We start from the raw sequence: 27,759 nt of genomic DNA, 5'->3' as shown, positions 1-27,759 counted from the left end.
TCTTGGTTAAGAGAGGGATATTTGCAATTGGGCGATAGCTGGATGGTATGGAAGGGTCAAGGTCAGATTTTTTCAGTAGTGGGGTCAAGACGATATGACCCATTTCTGGGGAGAAATGGCCCGACTGAAGGGCAGAGTTTATGAGAATGGTGATAGAAGAAATAGCCTGAACGGGAATGTTCTCATATAGGTAGGAGGGGAATGGGTCCAAGGAGCAATTACAGGATTTCAGTTTGAGGCAGAGATTGAGGACCAGGGATTCAGATACGCGCTCAAAGGTGGTCCAGGATCTGTCAGCTGGGATAGGGTTGGAGACCATTAGGGTGGGAGTGGAATCGGTGGGCACTAGGGAGTTGTAAGAGACTGAAGGAGGGAAAGAGCATCTCAAGGAAGAAACCTTATCATTGAAGAATTTTGCTAGAACATCGGCTGAGGGAGAGGAGGGGAGCACGGTGGGGTCTCTTTTGGAGGTTAGGGAACGCCAGATGTTGAATAGAGTACTGCTTTGATTGTTGGACCTGGAGATTTTGTCACCATAGAAGTTCTTTCTTGCTTTTTTTAGTGCTGTATTGTACAGCTTGATATTGACTCTCCAGGACTGTCTGTCTATAGGACATTTTGATTTTTTCCATATGCGCTCCAGAGCTCGACATTTCTGTTTTAGCTCTCTGTGATATGGGAGGAACCAAGGGGCCTTGCGGGGAAAGGAGATGGATATGCACCTATTAGACTTAAAGCTGTCTAACTTTTGTAATTGAACTGGGGTCCAAAATGCTTTATGTAACAAAAAGGACCACTGCTTTCAATGCATATTCATTGGGGAAATCCTGAAAACCCGACTGGAATACGGCTCTCGAGGACTGGAGTTCCCTACCCCTGCTCCAGAGTGACATAGAAACATGATGGCAAGGCCAAATGGCCAATCCAGTCTGCCCATCTGCAATAACCATAATTTCTTCCTCAGTCTCTAAGAGATCCCACATGCCTATCCTACACTTTCTTGAATTCAGAGTCTCTGAGACACCTCTTCCGGGAGACTGTTCCACATATCTACAACCTTTCCTTTTAAAAAGTAATTCCTTAGATTACTCTTGATCCTATCACCTATTAACATCATCCTATGCCCTCTCATTCCAGAGCTTCCTTTCAAATGAAAGACTCGACTCATGCACATTTACACCATGTAGGTATTTAAACATCTATCATATCTCCCCTCTCCCGTCTTTCCTCCAAAGTATACATATTGAGATCTTTAAGTCTGTCCCAATACACCTTATGACAAAGACCACATACCATTTTAGTAGCCTTCCTCTGGACAGACTCCATCCTTTTAATATCTTTTTGAAGGTGCGGACTCCAGAACTGTACACAATATTCTAAATGAGTACTCACCAGAATCTTATACAGAGGCATCAATACCTCCTTTTTTCTACTGGTCATACCTCTCCCTACGCACCATAGTATCCTTCTAGTTTTCACCGTCACTTTTTCAACCTGTTTGACTACCTTACAAACAACACATACAATCACACCCAAGTCCCACTCTTCTGTTGTGCACATAAGTTCTTCACCCCCTAAATGGTACTGTTCCTTCGGATTTTTGCAACCCAAATGCATGACCTTACATTTCTTAGCATTAAATTTTAGCTGCCAAATTTCAGACCATTTTTCAAGCTTCGCTAAGTTTCTTCATATTATTCACATCATCTGGGGTGTCTACTCTATTACAGATTTTGGTATCATCCGCAAACAGGCAAATCTTACCTGACAGCCCTTCAGCAATATAGTTTATAAAAATGTTAAAAAGAACAGGCCCAAAAACTGAACCCTGAAGCACACCACTGGTAACATCCCTTTCCTCAGAGCAATCTCCATTGACACCTACCCTCTGTCACCTTCCACTCAACCAGTTCCTAACCCAGCCCATCACTTTGGGACCCATCCCGAGGGCACTCAGTATTTGTATTAGACATTTGTGTGGAACATCAAAGGCTTTGCTAAGATATAAGTATACCACATCTAGTGCACTCCATCTATCCAATTCTCTGGTCATTCAGTCAAAGAAATTGATCAGATTTGTCTGACAAGACCTACCTCTAGTGAATTCATGTTGCCTCTGGTCCTGTAATCCACCGGATTCCAGAAACTTCACCATTCTCTGTTTTAAAAGCGTTTCTATTAATTTGCTTACCACAGAAGTCAGACTTACTGGCCGGTAATTTCCCTACTTCTTCCTTACTTCCACTTTTGTGGGGAGGGACCACATCCACCCTTTTCCAGCACTCCAGTTCCACTCACGACTATAAATGCACTAAAAAGGTCAGTCAGTGGAGCCACCAGAACTTCCCCAAGTTCCTTCAGACCCCTCAGATGTATCCTATCCGGCTCCATTGCTTTGACTACCTTTAATTTGGCTGGCTCCTCATGAACACAACCCTCTAAAAATTAATCAGGGTCTACCACTCCACTATCCCTATTTGTGTTTGTCCTCTGCGGTCCCACTCCCAGTGCTTCAGTCATGAACATAGAACAGAAATAGTTGTTAAGCAATTCAGCCTTTTCTTTATCAGCTTCTATATATTTCTCTCCCTTCACCTTTGAGTCTCACAGTGCCAGTTTTGCACTTCTTCCTATCACTGATATATCTAAAAAACTGTCTTGCCTTCCCATTTTACCATGTCATTTTTTTTTTCCATTTGCATCTTTGTTTTCCTGACTACACAACCAGCATTTCTTAACTTTTCTTAACTTTGCCCATCTTCCTCTTTCTGCGATCTTCTGTAATTTATTTATTTAGATTTCTATCCCGTCCTCTCGTGAGCTCAGAACAGGTTACAAAAGCACATTCACAGTAGACACACACAGTCACTTATATTAGACATTCACAGTACATTTCATAGGACAAGCATGGTAGCTTAAGGACATGACATGCTGCAGAGAGATGTACACAGCAATCATAGGAGATGTTCCCTGTTATGATAGCTAACCTCTTATTCCTTACCTTTTCAGTTACTACTTTTGAAATCAAAGCAGTCTTCTTTTCCTGTATGGATGGTGATCAAGACTGCTTGCAACACTGTTGGCATGCATCGACTTAATCGATGCTGGAGATGTCAGCGTTGAATGGGGAGAAGAATGAAAATGCCTCTTAGCTGGTTTACCAGATGGAGCCAGTGCTGATGAGGCCTATCTGAATGAGGTCCAGACACCGATGTCGACACAGCTTTATCAAAATCCAATGCAGTTGATTGACATCACGTAACTTTGAGGAGACCCAAACATTTCTTGCTGCAAACATTGAGCCTTTAAGGAGCGCTTTTGCAGCTTTGAGCAGCGAGAACAGCAGTTGACTTGGTGCTTAGGACCAAGGCACTGAAGACATTAGTTATGGGGGTCAGTCACTGAAATAGCCCTGTTACATAGAGCACCTCTCTTGAAGCCACTAGAAGACTTCGACATAGACAGGAAAACCACTGACGCAAAGTCGAAAGATTCAACTGCTACCGAATGTTATGTGAAAATAAGACCAAAAAATTGATCAAGGCACCCCGCAGGGACACTGGCTTGAGAGGGGACATAGGGACCTAACTCCGGAAAAAATAAAAGTTGAAAAATGTAAAGAAAAAAATGAGGAAAATAATGAAGGGAACTAAATGGGAAGGTACAAAAATAGAAAAAAGCGCTTTTGGATTACACACCAAACAATATGTCTTCTTAGCTCTACAGAAAACTAAGAACTGATGGTCCCGCAAGCCATCGTTGGGCGGGAAGGCAGTTGCGCATGTGTGGTACAGGTCATCTCAAGATATCTCAAGAGTTAGAGATACTACACTTTAGGACTGTCTGTACCGGCTCTGTGGATGATGTCACCCACATGTGAGAATATGCTGCCTGCTTGTCCTGGGATAATAGCTAATATTTTGACAAGAAAAATCTAGGATATGAAATTTTTGTGAATGACAATCAAAATCAGCTTCTCCTGCTATATTTAAATAGTCCAATGCATTTTTAACATCTCCATAAATGCTTTACTTCCAATCTCTCTCCCCCCAAATCTACCTCATATCTTCCTCATCCAGCCACCTGTCCCTTTGTCACAATCATCTCTCATCCTCCCTACCCTCAAAATCCCATCATGCTGCTTATTTTACCATCTTAGAAAGCTAGTAAGATACTTTTTGTGTCTTTACCATATATACTTGACTACAAGTTGATCTCAAGCATAATGAAAGGATAATTTTAGATCTAAAAATGGTCACAAATTCTATGACCTATGTGTAAGTCAAAGTTGCCCTCCAGCCCACCCTCAGGGCTAGCATTAGGGAGAGAGGCAAACAGGGCAGTGAGCCAGTATATTCTCTCCCTTCTCCCAACCTGCTTCCAGAGCCTCACTTCACCTGGAAAAATGCAAGGTCGCCGTTACGGCAGCGAGTCTTTAGTGCTGCCCACAGCCTCCTCAACGCTGCTCCTTTTCTGCAGTCCACCCTCCTCTGATACAACTTTATATTTCCACTTGAGCAAACTGCAGCACAGAACAGCACCAAGGAGGTGGCAGACAGCGAGAATTGTTGCTTGCATTTTTACAAGTGAGGAGGGCTTTGGAACTGGGTGGGGTGTAAGGAAAGACATCCTGGCCCACAGGGATCCCCTTGGAGCAGTATTTTAAAATGAAGGGAGGGATGCTGGATAGGAGGGCATCTGGTGGACCTAGGGTTAGTGGAGAGGGAGTGCGGGAAGGAGGAAGAAAGGAAAGATGCTAGATGGAAGGGGCAGGGAGGAGAGGAATTGGAGGTAGAGAACAGCTGAAAGAAAGGCTGTCCCTGGCTTCAGACAAACCACTTCTAGCAATTCTAGCTGCTCTACCTTCTTGTGCATCCTTCAATGCCAAATCCCACTCAACTAGGACTGTTGCCTTCTTGGTTATCACTGTAACCAGGGCATCCACCCTGGGGAACAGAAACAACCCTGTCATGAGCCCACACCCCACTGTCATGCTTCCACACTCTAAACATCAAAAAATATCAAAAAAAATTCTCCTCCTCAAAACCATTCTTTATACACATTTTCACCACACACAAACTACATTACTTTGCTCCCTTCAGTTTGGGTTACCATATTTCGGGCTACAAAACCCCAATTCCACCCCCACAAACTTGCTCTCTTCTTCCCCAAGGAGCTCTAGCCTGAAGCATGTGCAGATGTATGTGAAGTCATTTGCGAATGCTCAGAGGCTCTTCAGATACAGCTGGAGCTTGTCAGCGCTTTCCAAAATCAAGACAAACTGCCGGGTTTTGGAATGTCCGTCTGGGCACTTGGACAGTCCTCTAAAAAGAGGACATATCCAGGTTTTCCCGGACGTCTGGTAACCCTACCTTCAGTGACCACCTCCAGATTTTCAACCCTTCTGCAGGTATTGTGCCTTTAAAATTCCAATTTCTGTCACCTCAAAGGCTCCATTTTGCTTCACTCAGCAAACTTCAATTGCATGCACAGTTTTTGGAGACTGACTTGCTTTTTTAAAATCATTACAAGAATGACTGATAGTGGCCTGACAGTTTTTACCGTGAAGTTTTGAGAATCTTCCCCTCAGACTACTTGCAGCTGTGAATGTCATTGTTTCTCTTACTCCTAAGCAGGACCTAACAAATTGTGGCCTGTTGGCTGGGCCTCTCCCTGCCTGCCTTAACAATTCAATGTACCTTCCTATTCCTGCAGGGTTGACTAGTTTCACTTTTTGCCAGCTCTGCCCTGCAACCCCAGCTTTCATATTTAGCCACAGTTAACAGTTAAGCTTCTTAGTTGAAAAGACAAAATGGTCAAGGCCCAACCCCCTGTGGGCCCCACATATTACTTCTGCTTTCTGCAAAAAAAATGCCCTGGTGCAGCCCTGACCCCAGAGCCTCCTTGGAGCTGACTTTTTTTGTTTTATTTTTTTATTTCTTTAAGCCTATTTACATTTCTATTTTCCTCAGCTGTGCACCCTAGAGATGGATTTCCAGAATTTAAATTCTTATATACTTAATAGCAATTTGTTTAATAAAATCCCATATCCAAATAAACAACATTTACAGGTCAGGCTGCATTCAGAATATCCTGGAAAATCTAAAGTCAGATACAATGACTGATCGATACTCTTTGCAAACTTAGTCATATTTAATGCTTTTATAGTAAAGTATTTAAAATACGTTTACAGAACAAATTAGAATATATTTCATTCTCCTATAAACAATCATTATTAAGTACCAGTTCTGATAAATTACTCACCAATTCTTGATGCTGAAGGAGAATCAGTGGGTGATGGGTGGTTGAATGCTGAAACAGGGATTTTCATCTGTATTGGCCCCCTACTGGGGGGAGGATTGTAAGGGCTTGATGTGCTTACTGTGGGTAAAGTAGTCCTTGCAGCTTGAGTTACAGAATGTGCTGTAGAAACTGCCTGTACTGCTAGTGTTGTGCTCAGTGATGAGCTAGCTGGGGAACTGCGTTGTATTCCTGGGCTAGATACTGCAGGGCTGTTATTTGGTTTTACTGTACTGACTGATGCCAGAGATACTGGAGTTTTTGTAATGTTTCCTACTGCAGGTTGGCTTTGCACAGGGATAAACTCAACGCTACCCGATTGCTGATTTGTAACCAAAGTTCCAGTGGTGCCTTGCAAGAGTTGAGACTGGGAAGAAACAGCAACAGGGACATGTAAAATCACAGGCAGAGACTGCAGTGAGACAGACATTGGTTGGGCATTACCACTGGAGACTTGGTTAGTGCCAACAACTGTAGCTGTGGTAGGTGTTGGAAGAACTGATGTCATCACAGAGGCAGAAGTCACTGGTGTTGGAGGTTTGGGTTGTCCGCTGAGAATGGTCTGAGGAGCTGTAATACTAGCTGCTGGTACTACAAAATAAAAGAAAAAAAATAATTTCATTTGCTAATCTCTGGGAAAAACTATTCATAATCAAAAAAGATCCAAAGAGCAAGAACTCTCAGAATGAAGCAGCATACCCTAAACATTGCAAAAGATAATAAACCACGTCAGCTAGAACAGAGGTTCTCAACACGCGATAAGCATTCCTCAGGAGGGTACACGGTGCTGTATTTATCTCTCTTTCTGTCATTGCATATATTCCACCTTCTTTTTGCCGCCATCACTGTCATCGTCTTCTCTCCTCAGCCCCTCCCCTCCTGGACTAGCAGTGGCAGCTCACTGTGTGCTTTTAACTTCCCAATATAGCTGCGACTAGCGTTAGTTTAGCGATGCCATCAGGCCGCCTTATGGCCTTTGCTAGGCTGGCTCGCCTCTGGGGAAGGGGAAAGAGAAAGTTCTGGAGGAGGGCCGGCCTAGCAAAGGCCCCAAGGCTGCCTGATGGAATCGCTAAACTAACGCTAGTGGCAGCTGTGTGAGGAAGTTAAAAGCACACAGTGAGCTGCTGCTAAGGGGAGGAGAAGTACTTCTGGACATGGAGATGGGAGAGGTGCTGCTAGACAGGGGAGAAGGGGAAGGGAAGTGAAAAGTGTTGATGAACTTGAAGGAGAGGGGAGGGAAAGGTGCTGCACGCTGCCTGACGCTAACTCGAAAGCTTCTCCTCTGCCAGGTCCCACCCTCTGTCAGAACTTACTGTTTCTGCCTGGGAGGTATGCAGAGGAGAGGCTTCTGGGTTAGCGGTAGGCAGCGTTTAGGAGTTGGAGGGAGGGAGAGAAGGAAAAATGTTGCAGGAGGGATGAGAGTGGTGAGAGGAAGAAATGGTGCAAGAGGAGAGAGCATGTTAATTGTGAGTGGGGTTGGGGATAGATGGACTTGGGCGGGAAGGAGGGATGTCACACATGGCCACTGACATACTGAGGCTCTGGATGATAATTCAAAGGCATCATAAGCCGATCTCGCCATATACCTTCAAGCTAAAGTAAAGGTGAAAATATATAATGAAATTCCTGCAAAAGTTGAGAAGGAACGTATCTATTAAAAGAAGGCAATTTTCGAACCAGATGCTTGATATAGCAGGAGATATAAAAATTGTAATTTAATACTCTGTTCGTCAACATGGAATTTTGGTATAGGCAATGTCCAAATATGTCCATAGTGCACTCTTCATGCCCTGGTGGCACTGAGGCATAGACTTTTGATGGAGCAGATTTTTTCCAAAGTCGACTCCACTACTAATGACTGATGCTGAAGCTGTAATTTGTCAAAACCTGGTGAGAATGATCTTATACAAAGAGTCTAATTTTCTAAGAACACTGTAATGGTGAGGGGTGTTTCCAAATTCTTGTGAAGAGTCTCTTTAAGAATACCAAGTAAAGGTAATCTGATAAGTTCTTTAGGTGTCTGTTCATAATCTAAGGCCTCCAAGTATTCAGCACTATAGGCAGAATCAGCTTCTACCTTGACTGGTAGCTCTTTTCTCAACTGTCTAATAAATTTAGTGAAAGTCTTTCAGTAGGAGATTTAGCCCTTGATGGAGACTTCTATGGAGACTTTTTCAAGGGACTGTCATAAGCCTCCGTTGTAGACAGAGACAAATTCTCAACTGAATCAGACTAATTCAGAGTCATAAAAGGGCTTACATGGAGACCGATACCGATCTGATGATGATGAGGTATGATGCAAAGCTCTTTTTCTCTTCGAGGAACGTGAAAGAGAGCTATGGTTTCTTTTGGCATCTTCTTTTTAACATTTTTATAAATGATATTGCTGAAGGACTGTCAGATAAGATTTGCCTCTTTGCGGATGATACCAAAATCTGCAATAGTGTAGACACCCAAGATGGTGTGAATAACATGAAGAAAGACCTGGCGAAACTTAAAGAATGGTCTGAAATTTGGCAACTAACAATTTAATGTTAAGAAATGCAAGGTCATGCATTTGGGCTGCAAAAACCGGAAGGAATAGTACCATTTAGGGGTGAATAACTTATGTGCATGAGAGAAGAGCGGGACTTGGGTGTGATTGTATGTGATGATCTTAAGGTGGCCAAATAGGTTGAAAAGGTGATGGCAAAAAGCTAGAAGGATGCTAGGGTGCTTAGAAAGAGGTATGGCCAGTAGGAAAAAGGAAGTATTGATGTCCTTGTACAAGTCTTTGGTGAGACCTCATTTAGAATATTGTGTACAATTCTAGAAGCCATACCTTCAAAAATATATAAAAAGGATGGAGTCGGTCCAGAGGAAGGCTACTAAAATGGTGCATGGTCTTCGTCATAAAGCGTTTGGGGACAGACTTAAAGATTTCAATCTGTATACTTTGGAAGAATGGCGAGAGAGGGACTACTAAAATAGTGCATGGTCTTCGTCATAAGGCGTATGGGGACAGACTTAAAGATTTCAATCTCTATACTTTGGAGGAAAGGCGGGAGAGGGGAGCTATGATAGAGACATTTAAATACCTATGTGATGTAATGTGCATGAGTCGAGTCTCTTTTATTTGAAAGGAAGCTCTGGAATGAGAGGATATAAGATGAAATTAAGAGATGATAGGCTCAGGAGTAATCTAAGGAAATACTTTTTTTTTTTTTTTTTCAGAGAGGGAAGTAGATTCATGGAACAGTCTCCTGGAAGAGGTGGTGCGAGACAGAGACTGTGTCTGAATTCAGAAAGCCTGGGATAGGCGCGTGGGATCTCTTAGAGAGAGGAAGAGATAATGGTTACTGTGGATGGGAAGACTGGAAGGGCCATTTGGTCTTTATCTGCCATCACCTCCCAAGTATTTACAACTAATCTTCCTTCTACCCAAGTTATAGCTACGAGTGTAAACTCACTAACCCTATAAACATTACACTGTAATTCAATTCATGACTTTTTCTTTTGCCAGATATATCTCCAGAGCATTTTGTGTAATTTTGGCACAGAAAAAGGGGTAACACTTCAGTTCTAAAATTATATGATGCTAGTGATTTGAGGCTGACCAAAACTGCTTTCTGAAAGCAGTTAAATTTTCCAATTCTAAGCGTATTTTGGATATCTTTAAGAAGAACAGGTATTGCATTTGTAAAATAAGTTCAGATCATTAAAATAGTGATACTCAAATATTAGAGTGTACCCTGCCTCAAAGTGGGAATTGAGCCTTCAGTATTCCTTCTCAGCACCCCTTTAAGTGATGAAACTAAGGCCAAGTTATTAAACTCTTGTAAAGCTTTTCAGAAGCAGTTTTTAGGGTTAGTGAACATACATTATTTATCTGTAATTTTTGATGAATACTTGGGAGCAAGGAAGATTATCCATTCAGATATTAAACTTTTAACATATAACTTGAAACATGAGGAGTTTGTGTGATTGGCTAAAAAGCACTTTGCATTGTACTCTCCTTAAGATAGTACAATTCTAAGGGACCAACCATAGTGTTCTGCACACTAAACTTCTCTATTTCCACAGATAAAAATCACTTTCAAGTCTTTCGGGAAGACATGGTTATAATTATAAAATAGGCAGAAAAAAGGGAACATTTTTGCCATATTAATCTAGAGATCCCTCTTATAAGATTTCCCTCACAGAGTATCCACTAACTCCCAATGCTTACTTCTCTGTCTGATCAGCTTCCAGTCCGGTGCAGCCCTTGTGGGAGTTTGTCCAGCTGGCGACTGTGTAGTACTTGGAAGGCGCTGGATAGACTGGTTGGAAGAAGGCCCTGAAAAGATATTAAATACATATTTATTCAAGTTGTAAGTAAAGTTGTTACTTCAAAGCAGAAAAAGATGAAATTTGATTCTCTAGGCAATCATCTGAATAGCATGAATAGATTAAAAATAATTCTCAAGCTTTTGAAAATCAATAACTGAGTTACTAAGATCATTTTATGGTCGCATTTATTCAAAGATAAGCATGTCCTAATCTACAGCAAAGATACTTACCCGAAGAAGACAGCAGGCATATATTCTCACAAGTGGGTGACAACATCCACAGACCCCAATATGGACAGTACCAAGTGTACTGTCACTTTAAATATTTTAAGGTAGCGTCCTTACTACATGCGTACCAGTGCCTTCCTGCCTGACATTGGCTTGTAAGACCATCAGTTCAGCAACAAAGCTAAGAAGCCAACTAGGGAAGGTGAACAAGTTGTGAGAATATATGGGCAAGTTCTGTCTATCTTTCACTTTTTTCTTTGAAAAATTTGGAATAATCTCCCAGCTGAAGTAAGACTTCTTCCTTCCTTGCTGACTTTTTGGGAAAACTTTAAAAACTTACCTATTTCAAAAATTTCTAACTGATTCTTCAACCTAAATAAGGATTGTAAATGACGATATCGGTACTTTAATATCTTGCTTTCCTTGTCCTTTTATTTAATCTTTTGTAAACTGAATCGAACCCCTTCGTTGGGATGAATCAGTATATAAGACCAAGGATTGGATATAATTGCTGTCCTCAAAGAATACCTGTTTCCTCTGAGGACAAGCAGGCATAATAGTCTCACAAGACTTGTACAAGGACATCAATACTTCCTTTTTCCTACTGGCCATACCTCTTTCTAAGCACCCTAGCATCCTGGGACTCCCAAGCTGCCAAGATCATGCCTCTGGAAGAGGTTAAACATTCAATAAACATGAGCCTGGCGAAACCCAAGAGGGTTGAAGGGAAAGTTGTCCAAACAGACTCTTCTGGGTTTTGTTCTAAATAGTAGTGAGAAGATCAAGTGATTGCTTTGCAGATGTCCTTCAACAGATAGATGCAGAGCAGAAATGAGCTATCAAAGCAGCCATAGCTCGGACAATGTAGACTATTACACAGCCCTAGAGCATCAGCCCAGCCTGAGTATACGTGTAGGAGATACAGTCCGTCAGCCAAGTGGAGATGGCTATCTTGGTAACAGAACTCCAAGATACAGATTCTCTAATATCGCCGGAAAAATTCAACGGGCCACTATCATGTTCGATAGTGTAACAATTTCAAAAAGACGAATCATTCTCAAAAGATTGCACATGCACATAAATCACAATATTTCAGATGGATGCAATTGAAGCAGGCCATTCAGGTAGGGTTCCCTGAATGGAAAAATCTTAATAACTATCATAGTATGGAATTCTTATGTTTTCAGATAGATTTCATGGGACACCAGGCCGCAATGTGGTATAAATTAATATCTGGATTCGTACATAAAAAGAAAAAAAATGGTCTTAGAGATATTTGGAGCATTGAGATTAAGCATCAGATTAATGCATCTCAATGGCCACGACTTTGGTCTTGGAGGTTAAAATGCACATTGTCAGCCTCTATGAGACAAACTTGGTTTTTTATTTTACATAGAGCTTTATGGACCCCTACACGTTTACATAGAATAGATAGCTCTAAGTCTAATAGATGCTGGCATTGTCATCTTGAAGCAGGGACATTAGATCATCTTTTATTCTATTGTCCATTCATATTAATATTTTGGAAATCAATTTGGCCTCAAATTAATAGGATGTTAGAAAATCCGGTAGCCTTGACATATGATACGATTTTGTTTGGTACTGCAATGAGAGCTCGAAGTCAAATTTCATCAAACAATAATAAACTTTTATTTATATTGACTGGAGTAGCAGTACAGCAAATTACACATAATTGGAAAAATTATGACAGATTGAACTATAATTTTTGGTGGAACTCAGTTTGCCATATATATAAGATGGAGCGTACATTTGCAACACAAAAAGGATATATGGATAAGTTCAAGAAGATTTGGGGACCATTAACAGATTTTTACAATGACTGATTTTAATTTTTTCCCATAATAAGATAATGGTTAAAGAAGGGAGGGAGGGAGGGAAGGGGTAAAGAATTTATTCTCTTTATTATACATTATAAAAAATATATCATAATGAATGAATGATAGTCTTATGAGAAATTAATGTGATAAAGGGAGGGAAAAGGGTTCATAATTACCGTATTTTCGCGGATATAACGCACGCGTTATACGCGTTTTTACCTACCGCGCATACCCCTCGCGCGTTATACAAAAGTTTTTCTACATAGTTCCCACCCCGCCCGATGCCCGATTCCCCCCCCCCAGCAGGACCGCTCGCACCCCCACCCCGAACGACCGCTCGCACGCGCTCCCACCCGCACCCGCGATCGGAGCAAGAGGGAGCCCAAGCCCTCTTGCCCGGCCGACTCCCCGACAATATCGGGCCAGGAGGGAGCCCAAACCCTCCTGGCCACAGCGACCCCCTACCCCCACCCCGCACTACATTACGGGCAGGAGGGATCCCAGGCTCAACCCGACCATGTGCCTCAGGCCGCGCCCCCAGGTGGGACCTAAGGCTCCAGGGCCTATTCTGATTGGCCCACGCGCCTTAGGCCCCACCAGTAGGCGGAGCTTTGGGACGGATGGGCCAATCCGGCCTCATTCCGTCGTTGGCTGCCTGCCGGACAGGCGGGTTTGGCTCCCGTCTGTCCGGCCAACTAGCAAAGGTACGGGGAAGGGGGGTGGGGGTGTCGTGGGGGTCGGCCAGGGGGGTCGCGGGTCGGCTGGTGGGGCGGTCGGAGGTTCTTGGGGGGGGCGGTCGTTGGAGGGAGGGAGGGGGGTTTGCGTCGAGGGCAGGAGGGCCTGGGATCCCTCCTGCCCGTAATGTAGTGCAGGGTGGGGGTAGGGGGTCGCCGTGGCCAGGAGGGTTTGGGCTCCCTCCTGGCCCGATATTGTCGGGGAGTCGGCCGGGCAAGAGGGCTTGGGCTCCCTCTTGCTCCGATCGCGGGTGCGGGTGGGAGCGCGTGCGAGCGGTCGTTCGGGGTGGGGGTGCGAGCGGTCCTGCTGGGGGGGGTGAGTCGGGCGGCGGGCGGGGTGGGGGTAGGGGGTCGCCGTGGCCAGGAGGGTTTGGGCTCCCTTCTGGCCCGATATTGTCGGGGAGTCGGCGGTCCTTCGGGGTGGGGGTGCGAGTGGTCCTGCCGGGGGGGGGGGGGCAGGGCAGGGCGGGTAAACGGAGAGTCGGGACAGCGCACATAGAGTCGGGGAGGGCGAAAGGAGAGTCGGGGTGGCCAGAGGAGAGTCGGGGCGGGCGAAAGGAGAGTCGGGGCGGCCAGAGGAGAGTCGGGGCGGGCGAAAGGACAGTCGGGCAGCATGCGCGTTATACCCGTGAGCGCGGTATACAAAAGTTTTTATACATAATATTGTGGTTTCTGCGCGCTATACCCGTGTGCGCGTTTTACACGGGTGCGCGTTATATCCGCGAAAATACGGTAAATAATAATTGATAAAATCATTACAATATATATGTTATATAAATTCATAAGAAAAATAATATAAAATATGGTTTATATAAAATACATTATAGAGATATTAAGTGTATTGTTAAGATAAATGTATGGAAAATTTATAACACTTGTTGATATGTGAAAAAATCAATAAAAAACTTAAAAAAAGATTGCACATGCAAATGAATTTCGCAAAGGTTCGCTAAATTTACTTGCGATGAATTGTTGGTGATAGCGCATGTGCAGAATACACTACCAGAAGAGGCTTAAGTGTGCACATGTGCCGGGGAAAGCAACACCATCATCATCATCTTCGGGTCTCATTGCATATCTTCTCATCAGGACAACATGGAAAGCACAAGGATAAGAACCACAATCCATAATGCTGTCCACTATTGCAGCGGTAAGTTTTGAGAATCTTCCTCAAAAGCCACAAAGAGCTGGGAGGATCTTCTATGAGGTTTAGTCTGATGTAAGTAGTATACTACAGCACGTTTACAGTCCAAAGTGTGAAGAGCTGCTTCCCCAGGATGGGAATGCAATTTTAGAAAAGAAAAAAAAAAAAAACCAGGCCAAAAAAATTCTGATGACTATAGGTAGGAATTTTGGATGAATTTGGAGAACTACCCTGTCGTGACAGAATCTTGTGTAAGGAGGATTCGCCACAAGTTTTTGGAGTTCACTTACATGCAATGCAGACGTGAAGGCAATGAGGAAAACGACTTTCCAAGTGAAAGGTTTGAGAAAGGAAGTTGTAAGTGGCTCAAAGGGAGACTTTATATGCAACTGAGAGGCTGAAAATATTTGCTTGCTCGGTGGAAGAAAACATGCTATTAGTGCCAACGATCAAGGGTTAGGATGAAGAAGGGATATATAATTCTGTGTTAGTAGCACTGGGGATGGTTGCAATTGACACTGTTCCTGGGTTGAGAGCTCTAGGAGTAGTGGGAACCAAATCTTACATGGTCAAAAAGGTGCCATCAAGATCATGGTGCCCCAATCTTGGCAAAGCTTGAGTCCTTCCGAAAAGAGGAAACTGGGAAATGCATAGAGGAATCTATTTCCCCAATGAAGGAGGAAGGCATTCAACTCCAGGTAATTGGGGGTACAGAGCCTAGAGCAACAACAACAATTTATTATTTCTATAGCGCAGTGATGGCGAACCTTTTAGAGACCTAGTGCCCAAACTGCAACCCAAAACCCACTTATTTATCGCAAAGTGCCAACATTAACATCTTTTGTCTTAAAAGAAAACATAATAACAGAGCTTTCAATGAACAATATGATTTTTGCTGTTGTATCCATACTGATAATTTGTCTAACCTTGGCTCATACTTTGTAAGTTTGAGAGCAACACATGCAGTACTCAGGTCATCTGTTAGTCTGTTTCTGGTGTCAGATTTGATACAATTCAAAGCTGAAAACAGCTTCTTACAAGCATAAGATGATCCAAAGAAAGTAAGGAAAGCAATCCCAAGTACTTTCATCGACTTAAAATTATTTGGCAGAAAAGTCCACCTTTAAAGACTTCATTTTCAGAACTAGCTGTGCTGTCCTTTGTCATCCCTTTTATCTTCTCAAGTGTTTCACGCCGGTCATAGAATTTATTTTTCCAGATACAGCTTTCTTGAAATTCTAATAGCTCCATTTCCAGATTTCCTAAAACTAATCAGTGTAAGCAGGAAAGATCAAGTTCTTCAAATCTGACTTTATCTGGAGAAGTAAGAAAACACAGGGTTGTCTCCATCTTACGGAACTGTAAAAATTGTTACTAAAATTCACTTTTGGAGCTGCTACAATGCTAGAAAATTCCTTGTAAATTTCCTGATGGCTTGTAGTATTGTCTAAAAATGTAGACTTTTCTAAATTAATTTTTAGATTTGGAAAATATTTCACGTGCACACTTTCAAGGTCTCTTTCAAAAACCTGCAGTTTTCTCTCAAATGTTTTGATATCACAAAACATCCTTTCTGTTGTTTTCCCTACACCTTGTAGTTTGTTCAGTACATTGAAGTTTAGTGTAAAATCTGTAAAAAAAAACAAACCATGAGGTTGATAAGCCAGGCCATATCATTGAGCTGTGGATATTCTTGCCCTTTTTCATTCATAAACAAGCCTAATTTCATTCAAGCAGGCTACAAATCTCTCAAGGACTCGACTCCTTGCATAGAGTGATTAGGTTGAGTTTGAGGCATTGCCAAGGACTCGACTCCTTGCATAGAGTGACTAGGTTGAGTTCGAGGCACTGCCAAGAACTCGACTCCTTGCATAGAGTGACTAGGTTGAGTTCGAGGCACTGCCAAGAACTCGACTCCTTGCATAGAGTGACTAGGTTGAGTTCGAGGCACTGCCAAGGACTCGACTCCTTGTAATACTGCCAAGTGCTCAGGCTGGACTGCAGGAAGCAGAGTTAATTTGGCAAGCATGTTACCAAACTCCTGATGCAGAAGAGTCTCCAGCATATTCTGTAAAACCGGCACCGAGACCAGTGGATCTGGTACATTTGATGTGGCTATAATCGTCGAGGAAGAATGACACCTCGATTTGGAGACACGCTTCTTGGGCAGCTTCAAAACCACCAGTTCTAAGGGTGGCATGCCAGGAGTTTGCTTAGCTATCTTACCTGAGGGAGACAGTGAGGATAACGGCTCCTCAGGAGACGATTTAGCTGATTTGCCCGAGGACGAGGACTTCCCAAACGAGGAAGGTTTTGATTAAGGTCGAGGTAGAAGGCGGGAACCCCGTAGAAGACTTAACTGGATTCAGGTTTGAGGTTGAACTTGGAGTCGGGGTAAGGACCTTAGGTAAAGGCCTATTCATACCGCTGAATATATTTTCTACCTGAACTTGACAACGTTTAATGGCTCGAGGTTGAAGGGTAGCACAGTGGGCACACAAAGCTGGACAATGGTCAGGTTCTAAACACACCACTTATGTGGGTCAGTGAGGGATATCACGCGTTGGTACCGGCTACACTTCTTGAAGCCTGACACCGGCAGGGACATAGAATGGAAAACATCTGCAGCCAAATTGAAGCCCATAGGCTGAGGCTGCGGGGTAGGCCCCGCCGTGACACAAAGAAAAAAAGAAACTAATTTTTTTTTAGAAAATAAAACATGCAAAAAACACAGTGAGTGACCCTGTAAAAAGAAAATACATGAGCCACGGTGAGAGAAGGCATGAGTAGAACTAAGTCTAGCATAGGGCGTCGAAATAAGGACATCTTGGCTCCATGGAAAACCGAGGAGACACGCACCCTACGTCGGGCGGGAAGGCACTCGTGCATGTGCAGTGTGGCAGTCACAAACTTTCTAAAGTTTTACAAGCAAGTCTGCTTGCAAGGCTGTCCGCATTGGGGCTTTGTAGATGACGTCACCCCACATGTGAGAATATGCTGCCTGCTTGTCCCGGGATAAAGGGGAGATATGATAGAGATGTTTAAATACCTACGTGGCGTAAATGCACATGAGTCAAGTCTTTTTCATTTGAAAGGAAGCTCTGAAGAGAAAGAATGAATAGGATGAAGTTAAGAGGTGATAAACACAGGAGTAATCTAAGGAAATACTTTTTGGATGTATTGAACAGTCTCCCAGAAGAGGTGGTGGAGACAAAGACTGTCTGAATTCAAAAAAGCCTGGGATAGGCACATGTGATCTCTGCGAGAGGAAGAAATAATGGTTAATGCGGATGGGCAGACTGGATGGGCCATTTGGCCTTTATCTGTCATCACCTTTCTATGTAAATCTGTGTTTCTAAGGCAGTGGGGCATCTGCATCCTGTCAAGCGGAAATGGCAGCATTGCTGGGCCCCAAAAACAGAGAAGGCTGCCCAAACAGGCTAGCCACCCTTTTTGACACTTGCTTAGTCAGGGAGAGGCTAGCCTTTGCACTCCCACCTCTCCAGGTTGCGCTAAGCAGTATGTGGTGCAAAGACGCTCATGAAGTGCAACGTTTGCACAATCCCATTATGAATTTGGAGTAGAGAAGCCCAATGACCCCAACCCAACAATCTTTGAGGCAAAAAGTGCAGTTTTGGAAGTGCAGGGAGCTTTTGAAAAAAAGATTGCTAAAAATTTGAGATGGACGAAGCTAAGAAATACGCACCATAATTGCGATATTTTTCACATGTAGCAAAGTATAAAAATGGCAATTTTATGATTTATCTGGAGGGGGACATGCAGAAACCTCTAAAATAGTGAAATTCTGACCCTCCTCCTCCCGATTCACCTCACAGGCTGCGACAGCCTTACTCACTGTGACCTGTGCTGGAAATGTGCTATAGCCTGGCTTAGCTCTCTTACAGTAGCTGGATTAGAAGAAATCACTGCCTTATGCTGGGAATGCCTCCTCGAAAATAATCTTCGGGATGCCAGTCAGACACAGTGCCTGACCATACCCTCCACCCCGTGGACTGACAGACACGCCAAAGGAAGGGTGGAGGTAAAAATACTGGGCACCTTGTGAGACACCGCTGAGCCTCCAAAGGACATCTAATAACCAGCGCTCGAACCCCTGCTAAACAGAAGGTAAGCAAAAAGTGGGGACAGCACCAAGATCCAAAGAAACAAATGCAGGCTGACGCAACAAGTACCACCAGGGATCGGCCTGTCAGCTGCAGACCAGACTCTACTTCTTCTCTACGCAGGAAGAGCTGAAGAAATGCTCCAAGCACAAAGAAATCCCGAAAAAGGGACAAAAACACAGAATAAAATAAGAAAAAAGGGAGAGCAGAACAGAAACACTCCTTCAGGCATGTGTGCAGAATGGAAAAACTGCAAGTGGTGCTAGAGCTCCCAGTAAAGTAGAGGAGAGTCACAGGAGTGAATTTCTTCTGCATATGGCACATGGCCATTGGGAGATAAACCAGTTGTCTAGACTGTCTCACCTATTGCACTGGAAACTAATTAGAGCATTGTCTTTTTAGGCTCGATGATTCTAGAGCAAAGTATCCAAGCTCTAGTTAAGACATTCAAATCTACTAGAGAGAATTTTTTTTATTATATAAAAGATTACTGTACATTACAATTTGGTGGGGGGCATATAACTAAAACTTTAAATGTTTGGTTTAAATTATGCATCATGAAAGAATATACCTGTGTTTGCAGGGGTTTGGAAAGGTGTTGTTGTTGTCGACGTCGTCGTCGTCGTCGTTGTTGTCATCTCACAGACATTTCGCTTAGACTCCAGCATCTGCCTCACTGTGCTAGCATTTCTAAGGAAGAAAATTTTGAAATTTGTAGCATCCCATAAAGAACATGGAATAGAGTAATAAGTGCAGAAAGACAAGGTGTCAAAAGTGATAGATATGACCACTGATTAGAAATCTTATTGTAAACCGCATTGAATTCTTGATGAAACTTGTGGTATAGAAGAAAATGTATGGTATATGGACACACACAAACTGTCTCTCTCTTTAAATGATCTACAAGTTTTTTTTCTTTTTGAGTAGAGAGTGATGCGGGGACAAAGATTCATCCCTGGCCCCTCATTGTCCCTGTAATGAAGTGTATTTTCATCCCCATCCCCGCATTTGTCATCCCTGTCCCCTCACCATCCCTACAATCTTAATTTTCTTCCCTGCTTCCAACTTAAAGCAGGAAGATAATTTTATGCAGTTTTATTGGCCTAAGACATTGCAAGTATACATTTTAAGCCTATAGTGGGGGTATTTTCTAACTTTTATTTTGATTGAAAGAACATCAATAAAAGTACAACTTGTGAGGAATGCTGGGTTCTGCATGGCACACAGAAAGCCAATCAGCAGCTCAACACCAGTGATATTTTAGTCCAGATAATTTTAATTCTAAGGGAAAATTAGATTCTTACCTTGATAATTTTCATTCTAGCAGAAAGGCATACAAGTCAAACCACTGAGTTATTCACTTCTAATCGTGAGTTGTATAGAGGGAATCATCTACATTGTTCTGTCTGGCAAAGACTTTGGCAAAAGGCTGGATGATCTTTTGGCTAGTGTGGCAGTTTGCCCAACAGCATTTGGTCCTTTGAAAGGTAGCCTGCTCAATGTAGTTTTGGAAGCAGAATCTCCTGTTCATTGCCAAATCAAGAGCATTCTATGGGCAGAGATAGAATAAGCATAAAACTTGCTCATGACCCTGAACACATCATATACAGCAGCATCTGCTACATAATCCATCTCTGAAATTATGCATTGCCTTCATCTATGGGAGCTTGATGCAATCTAATATGGCAGGCATATGCAACAAGGAAGCCACAGCCGCCGCCTTCAGTCCCAAGGCCAAGGCCACAAAATGTCTTTTGAGAACTAAATTGACTCTGCAGTCCTGCGCTAGGCAGAGAAGTAAGCTTGGTAACCTGTGTTATCAGTGAATCCAGCTTAGGCAGGATAAACTGCTGCTGAAAATCAGAAGCCATCGGGTACAACTTTGTCATAGTTCTGGATACCTGCAAGGAACCCTTCGGAGCTTCCCAATATTCCATCAGCATCACTGTAATGTATGTATGCGAAGGAAAAAATGTGATCTGATCCTTAGAGTGGCTCATGACAGAATATTGAGCAGCAGATATCTGCAAAGATTCCAGGTGCAATTTCTGCAAAGATTCTGTAATGACCTCAGCAAAGCTGCTGGTTTAAAAAGACAGCACACCCCTTTTCATTTCAGCTACTTGCTTCATACCAAATGCCTGCCTCCGAAAGTCACCTCAGCGAGGGACCTCTTTTTGTTGCCATTGTGACGGTTGTGGTGGACTTTGTGTAGACACCTCTACATTCCATCAACAGTAACACCGTTTTTGCCACTACAGGGCAATAGAAACTTCATTCCAGGAATGCCCCCACCTTCTTCACCAGTATGGAAAGATACAAATACTGAATATATTTTTCAAGTTGTTCATTCCAATGGTTCTTAGAAAACATTGGATGATCTTATCCGGGAACAACATTTGACAGCTTGAAACTGGTTCACTTATACTCAGTTATCCTACTACATTCATTCTTAGACTCAGGATTTGTATCTTTCCATACTGGTGAAGAAGGTGGGGGCATTCCTGGAATGAAGTTTCTATTGCCCTGTAGTGGCAAAAACGGTATAGAATCCTTGTCTTCAGGCTTTATGTTTGTCAGCGCAGGTGCAGATTCCATTGAGGTTTCATCATTGTCATCTTCAGGAGTGTTTGGAGGAACTACAGTATGCTACTTTTGCAGCCAAATAGTCTTTGGATTTACCGTGTGGTTACCGATCAAATGATCAAATGACTTCACAGAGCGGCTCACTTGACGTCCAGGATGATTTTGATTGAAATGAATTACAAGTTCTTGTTGCGCTTGTATAGATCCCCAACTTATCTTTATAAGGCTAAGATGTGTGCATCAGATCAATGTCTCAAGTGCCATCATTCTCCGGCAACTCTTGGTCATCAATCTTGGTTCTGTATATGGGTGCAAGACTTTTGGAAACAAGTTCATCAACATATCGTGGCAATGTGGAACCATACTTTTGACTTCACTTGGCTATGTTATTTACCATGGAGTGCCTTCCTAGGTCCTCTCCAAAAGGCTATCGGAGCTTCTTAGAACGTGCTATTTTGTTGGGAAAGAAGGCGATTTTACACTGTTGGATTTCATTGGATCCTCCTACACTTGCTCATTGGTGCACATTAATGCTGCAGCAGCCTTCCATGAACGATTATTGCTGTCTTCTCCGGACACGATGCCTGGGCTAACTGACACCTAGAGCACGCAGCCATTTGTTAAATGCTTGACTTCTTTTGACACACTGGAATTGGGTATTTTCTATGTTAGCTGGTTTGTGTACTTGATTGGGTGGGTGGGTGGATTTGTGTATTCATTTTTGAACAGATTTCTATGATACAATATATGTTAGTTTGGATTGTACTTTTTCTTTATTTGAAAATTCAATAAAATATATTTGGGGGGGGGTGGAAATACGGCACACCATCGGGCCCTCCCCCTGGTCCAGGGCTGCCAGACTCTTGACTTGTGGCCCCCACCTAAGACCTTGAATCCTCCAAAACTGAAGAGTCACTCTAAGGGAGAAAAGGCATTAACTCTGAACACCCCCCCCCCCATCCTACCAGTCCATTACAGATTGAACCTCTGGTTCCTGTGGAAGAATCTTCAAAGATGGGACTGCGCTCTGTGAGGGCAAACCCCCATGTGCAACCACTGACGTGACCCCAGATGGCATAGGCAGACCTCAACAAGTCAGATATGTTTTGAACATTAGACGCACAAATCAGGAGTAAAGACTTAACAGCATGCCCTGAGGACCCCTGCAGGGACTCCCCTCGTTCTATCGTGGGCCCAATTTGCTATTTGAGGGCTCTATGAGGGATTTCTGACCTACAAAATGAACTTCCTGCGACTTCATAGATCTAAAAGGGTTAAGCCCAGCGCCCCCCCTCCACCTCTCCCCCCCTAGTGTCCTGCTGCATGTGGAACATGGACACTCCTCAGCTGGCCATTCATTGCAAATCTTGGGTAAAACAGCCTGAGGAGTCCATCTCTAATGATTTTAAATCAAAATCCTAAGGCAGATAAAGGCTTTAAATTCAAATCAGGAAATCCAAGATGACCACTACGGCAGCATGTTGACGCCAAAAATTGGCCCAGGAGAGCTAAATAAAACATTCAAAAGGGTTTTTTGAAGGTGAAGAAACCTAAAGCAAACCCTAGCAACCCCCAAATCTGCAATCACAGTCCCCCACCCCATCTCCCTTAAACTATAATAGACTGTACTTAACAGTTCTGTTAATGCTGTGCCTGCTTCAGCTGAAACAACAGCTAGGATATTAAGACTCCTGCCTCAGACAAGCATATAAAAATAATCCAGATGCTTGTGTCTTCAGGCTGCCATTCAAACCCTGAGAGAGTCTGAGACTCCAGACCCTCCATAGTTCCACATGTGTTGTGGTGAGGAGAGGTGGGGTGCAGTTGGCACTTGATAAAAGTGTCCTCAGGACTGACATGGAGCTTCACACCTTGCATTAAGCACCGTAAACAATGAGGAACTAGCCTCACAACCAGGGGAACGGTCCCCGAGCCACTAACAGTGTAAGTGCAGGCTAGCCATGTAGGTGCCATCCACAAAGCTATCAGCCTGAGCTCAAACTCACTAGCGGATAAACCTGGGGTGAGCAATGCTCCCTGAGCCCCAATCTGTGAATGCAGGCTGTCCAGATGGGTGCACTGCAAAGCAGCCAACCACCTGGAAGCAGACTTTTCCAGTAAAGTCTGCGATCTCCCGCAACCAAAGCTGTCCCTACAGGGAACCTCTGCAGCACAAAACCACGAAGGTGCGAAAAGATTGAAGCTAGAGAAAAAATAAACATGAGCAGAAAAGACTAGCTCCTATTGTCTCACTTGTAAGATGACAACTGGATGTTGGAGGGCAGTCCTGAGGTAAAGGAGGAGGATCAGGAATGTGTTGGTGAGGCTTCCTACAGATGGGATACATGACCCACTTGTCCAGGAATGGAATGGAACTGTATTAGATTAACCAGCAGATTAACTGTTCCCCTTAACTATATTCACGACATCTTGTTTGTCTGTTTGATTGTAAGCTCTTTGAGCAGGGACTGTTTTCTTTGTGACTCTCTACAGTGCTACGTATGTCTGGTAGTGCTATAGAAATAATTAATAGTAGTAGTAGTAGTAGTATAATACTTCTGTATTGCTCTATGGTGCAATTGTATCATTGAGTACTGTGTGTTGTAGAGAGTTGCATGGGGACAGAAATCCCGCCCATCCCCACCATCCCCGCAAGAATCTCCTCCATCCCCACATTTCCCCATGAGGAATCTCCTCTATACTCGCCTGACCCCACGAGGAAAACCCTCCGTAACAGCCTGTTCCCGCTATTCATTCTCTCTCTCTCTCTCTCTCTCTCTCTCTCTAATCGGAGGTATGTATGTGTGTGTGTATGTGCCGCGATCACCTGCACATGTGGGCGGAGCTACAAACATAAAATCAGATTTCACCCATTCATGTCAATGGAAAAAAAGTAAAAAGCTGCCATTCTCACAGTAATTCAAAAACGGCTTGACCGATTTGAACGAAACTTGGTATGCAGATCCCTCACTACCTGGGATGATATGTTCTGGGGGTCTCGCGGCCCACCTGCACATGTGGGCGGAGCTACAAACATAAAATCAGATTTCACCCATTCATGTCAATGGAAAAAAAGTAAAAAGCTGCCATTCTCACAGTAATTCAAAAACGGCTTGACCGATTTGAACGAAACTTGGTATGCAGATCCCTCACTACCTGGGATGATATGTTCTGGGGGTCTCGCAGCCCACCTGCACACATGGGCGGAGCTACAAACAGAAAATCAGATTTCACCCATTCATGTCAATGGAAAAAATGTAAACAGCTGCCATTCTCACAGTAAATCAAAAACGGCTTGACCGATTTGAACAAAACTTGGTATGCAGATCCCTCACTACCTGGGGTGATATGTTCTGGGGGTCTCTTCACCCAAGAATTTATATGTTCAAAAAAATGTAAACAGCTGCCATTCTCACAGTAAATCAAAAACGGCTTGACCGATTTGAACGAAACTTGGTATGCAGATCCCTCACTACCTGGGGTGATATGTTCTGGGGGTCTCTTCACCCAAGAATTTATATGTTCTTGCTCCTGGAGGTGAAACTAAAAATGTTGTTTATAATCAAGTTTTGTGTTAGTTGTATTATATTCATTTTGTCAAATATTTCACATTATAATTTGAATATTGTACTTTTTATAAAGCTGTAAACAAATAATTTCATTCACCACTATAAAGTATCTTTATTTGAATCCATTTACAGTGTTATTGCTATAATTTAATACCCGTGCAACGTCGGGGCATCAGCTAGTATATTCTAAAAGTAAAATATATCCAGAAAATAATGGGTTAATCAAATTATCTGTGAAATAGAAATTTAAGCATTAGAACATTTGCATGACATACAGTTTAACTCTATTAGGAGTCGAAGTCAGCACATTTTCACCGACTGACTCCAGTCACCAAAAGATAGCTTCTGACTCCAAATCCACAGCCCTATTCTTTCACTGTGGGCTGGTGAGGTAAATGCTCCGACGCTCAGTCAATTCCTATGAGTATCAGAGCATTTACCTCACCAGCCCACAATAAGAAACTCTACTGCAGTTTAGTAAAAGCCAGTGGAAGTTAAGCTCTGGAAGCAATTAGTGTACTTGGGTTTAAAAAAAAAAAAAGGTTTGGACAAATTTCTAGAAGAAAAGTTCATTAACTGATAAATTAGACCTAGGAAAGACACTGCTTATTTTAGGGGGTATGTAGAATGGACTCTTACTACTATCTGCAGGCACCTGTGACCTGTACTGACCACTGTTGGAAACATGATGCTTAGTTAGATGGACTTTTAGTCTGACTCAGTATGACAATTCTTATCAGACCTCATAAGTCTCTATCCTCCAAGTCCCCTCTCAGCAATCTCTCTTCATACTCACCCACCCCCATTCTTAGCCCTACCAACCTCTCTCTGCTCCTCCTCAGCCTTTTCTTAACATAATTTTTCCCTAGCACATCCCCAACCAATCCTATTATCTCTACTTGCCCTCCCCTTACTGCTGCAGCAACCATTCTCCAACTGATCTTCAGTACTTGAGTGTCAGTGCCCCTACCAATTCTCTAGGCCCTGAGCCCCTTGCCCCTGCGGCTTTACTAATGTTCCAGCCTCTTCAGCCACCATAGACCTCTTTATTTCTTGCCTAATCTCCCTGCCTATGTGCAATGCTACTGGCACAACCTAGAAGACTCACAATGATAACATTGCAAACCAAAGGTTAAGAACCAATGAACTGCTCTTTGTGTACAAGGGTTAAATGGTGGAACTCTTTGCTGGGTCAGTTAATGAAGTATGCTGACAGAGTGGGATTTAGACCCAGTTATTTGTAACAGCATTCTTATGAGGTTTTGAAGGGACTTTGAGGAAGAAAACAGTACGGGCACAGTTTTTCCTGTATGTATGTATGTTCAGTTTATTTGATATTGATATTGTATTGTCTTATTCTATTATGTATGTTTTGCTTTTGGAAACCATCTAGGTGTAGACGATATATAAATTTTAAAATAAAAAATAAACTAGTCAAACAATTCGTCTTGATTGCTATTCTCTTGTCCAACTAAGATATACAATATTTAAGTTTTTCAGGAACATATTTGCTAAAGGTTTGAGAGGCATTACTCCAAAATATTTGATTTCCAGGAGTCTCAATCAACAAGAAGTTTGAGTGTAAAATATCTTGCGACTGTGGCAGCAACTTAAAGCTCAACACATTAGTTTTACGATAATCTAATACCCTGATGTGTCAATAAATGTACTGTTATAAATGCTAGCAGCCTTCTTAGGTGCAGGCATATACTGTCTGAAAAATTAATTTTACATTCTTTCCTCCCTCCCACTACTTCTCTAATTTCAGATTACTGAAGTGAGATTGAGTTTGCTGTAACTTTAAATAGATTTTTGGTAATGAAGAGCAATATTTATGACTTCATTCCTCTTTATGGCATTAGCAATGGTCAAGCCAGAAAGCCTATGCATAAGATCTACAAAATTACATCTATATTTATTCCATACCGATATGTCATGCTGCTGTTGGTACTAGTATCACTGATAGGTTTTCCAGGAGACACAGGTGGATTTGCTGGCATCTGCAAGCAAAGAAATCAATATCACTTTCAAAAGCCTTGATTCAGATAGTATACACATTCACTACCTCTCTAGTGAAAACTTACTGGAGGTAATTTTATAAAGTCATTCAAACTGCTCCTCACACTTAGGCACCCATTAAAGAATCACGCCTAACATAAAACTTAGGCACCTGTAATGTAAGACAGTTTTAAAGGTCTACATTATAGGCACTTAAATACTTTAGAGAATCGTTTAGGTCTTTCTCCACCCCTAAACATGCCTACTTTGGTGTTAGGCGCCTATCTTTTCTAGAATCGAGCCTAAGATAGCCACCATGCAATAGGCACCATCTTTTGTAAAATCATACCTAAGAAGATAGGGCATAGAGAGAGTAGAGAGGGACAGATTCTTCAAACTTTCAAAAAATAAAAGAACAAGAGGGCATTCGGAAAAGTTGAAAGGGGACAGATTCAAAACAAATGCTAGGAAGTTCTTCTTTACCCAACGTGTGATGGACACCTGGAATGCGCTTCCAGAGGACGTAATAGGGCAGAGTACGGTACTGGGGTTTAAGAAAGGATTGGACAGTTTTCTCCTGGAAAAGGGGATAGAAGGGTATAAATAGAGGATTACTGCACAGGTCCTGGACCTATTGGGCCGCCGTGTGAGCGGACTGCTTGGCACGATGGACCTCGGTCTAACCCAGCGGAGGCATTGCTTATGTTCTTATGTTTAAACTACACAAAGCACACTGTATGCTTCTCAACATTCATTCCTACCAGAAAACAAACAACCCCATGCAAATACAGGACCAAAAACTAACCCCCTCTTTTACTAAGGTGCGCTATGCTTTTTAGTGCGAATTTAAGGTCATCTGGAAGTATTGGATGATAAAAGGGATACGTATTTTGGAAAATGTTATTTCAAATGGTAAACTGCTTGAATTTTC

General features: G+C 42.8%; 1 protein-coding gene across 8 annotated transcripts in view; it reads right to left on the bottom strand.

Moving 5' to 3' along the window:
• The window catches only part of ATF7IP (activating transcription factor 7 interacting protein), a 353,654-nt gene that overhangs the window by 108,819 nt on the left and 217,076 nt on the right, over positions 1–27,759 (bottom strand). For all 8 annotated transcript variants that reach the window (XM_033935226.1, XM_033935228.1, XM_033935229.1 and 5 more), the window contains 4 exons: positions 26,757–26,830; positions 19,247–19,365; positions 10,508–10,615; positions 6,265–6,891 (listed from right to left, as the gene is read on the bottom strand). In XM_033935226.1, the coding sequence (XP_033791117.1) occupies positions 6,265–6,891; positions 10,508–10,615; positions 19,247–19,365; positions 26,757–26,830 (928 nt within the window). The remainder of the gene's footprint in view (positions 1–6,264; positions 6,892–10,507; positions 10,616–19,246; positions 19,366–26,756; positions 26,831–27,759) is intronic.

This window comes from Geotrypetes seraphini, chromosome 2, assembly GCF_902459505.1.
Source record: "Geotrypetes seraphini chromosome 2, aGeoSer1.1, whole genome shotgun sequence".
Classification (NCBI taxonomy): Eukaryota; Metazoa; Chordata; class Amphibia; order Gymnophiona; family Dermophiidae; genus Geotrypetes; species Geotrypetes seraphini.
This window is presented reverse-complemented; position numbering and strand designations above follow the sequence as displayed.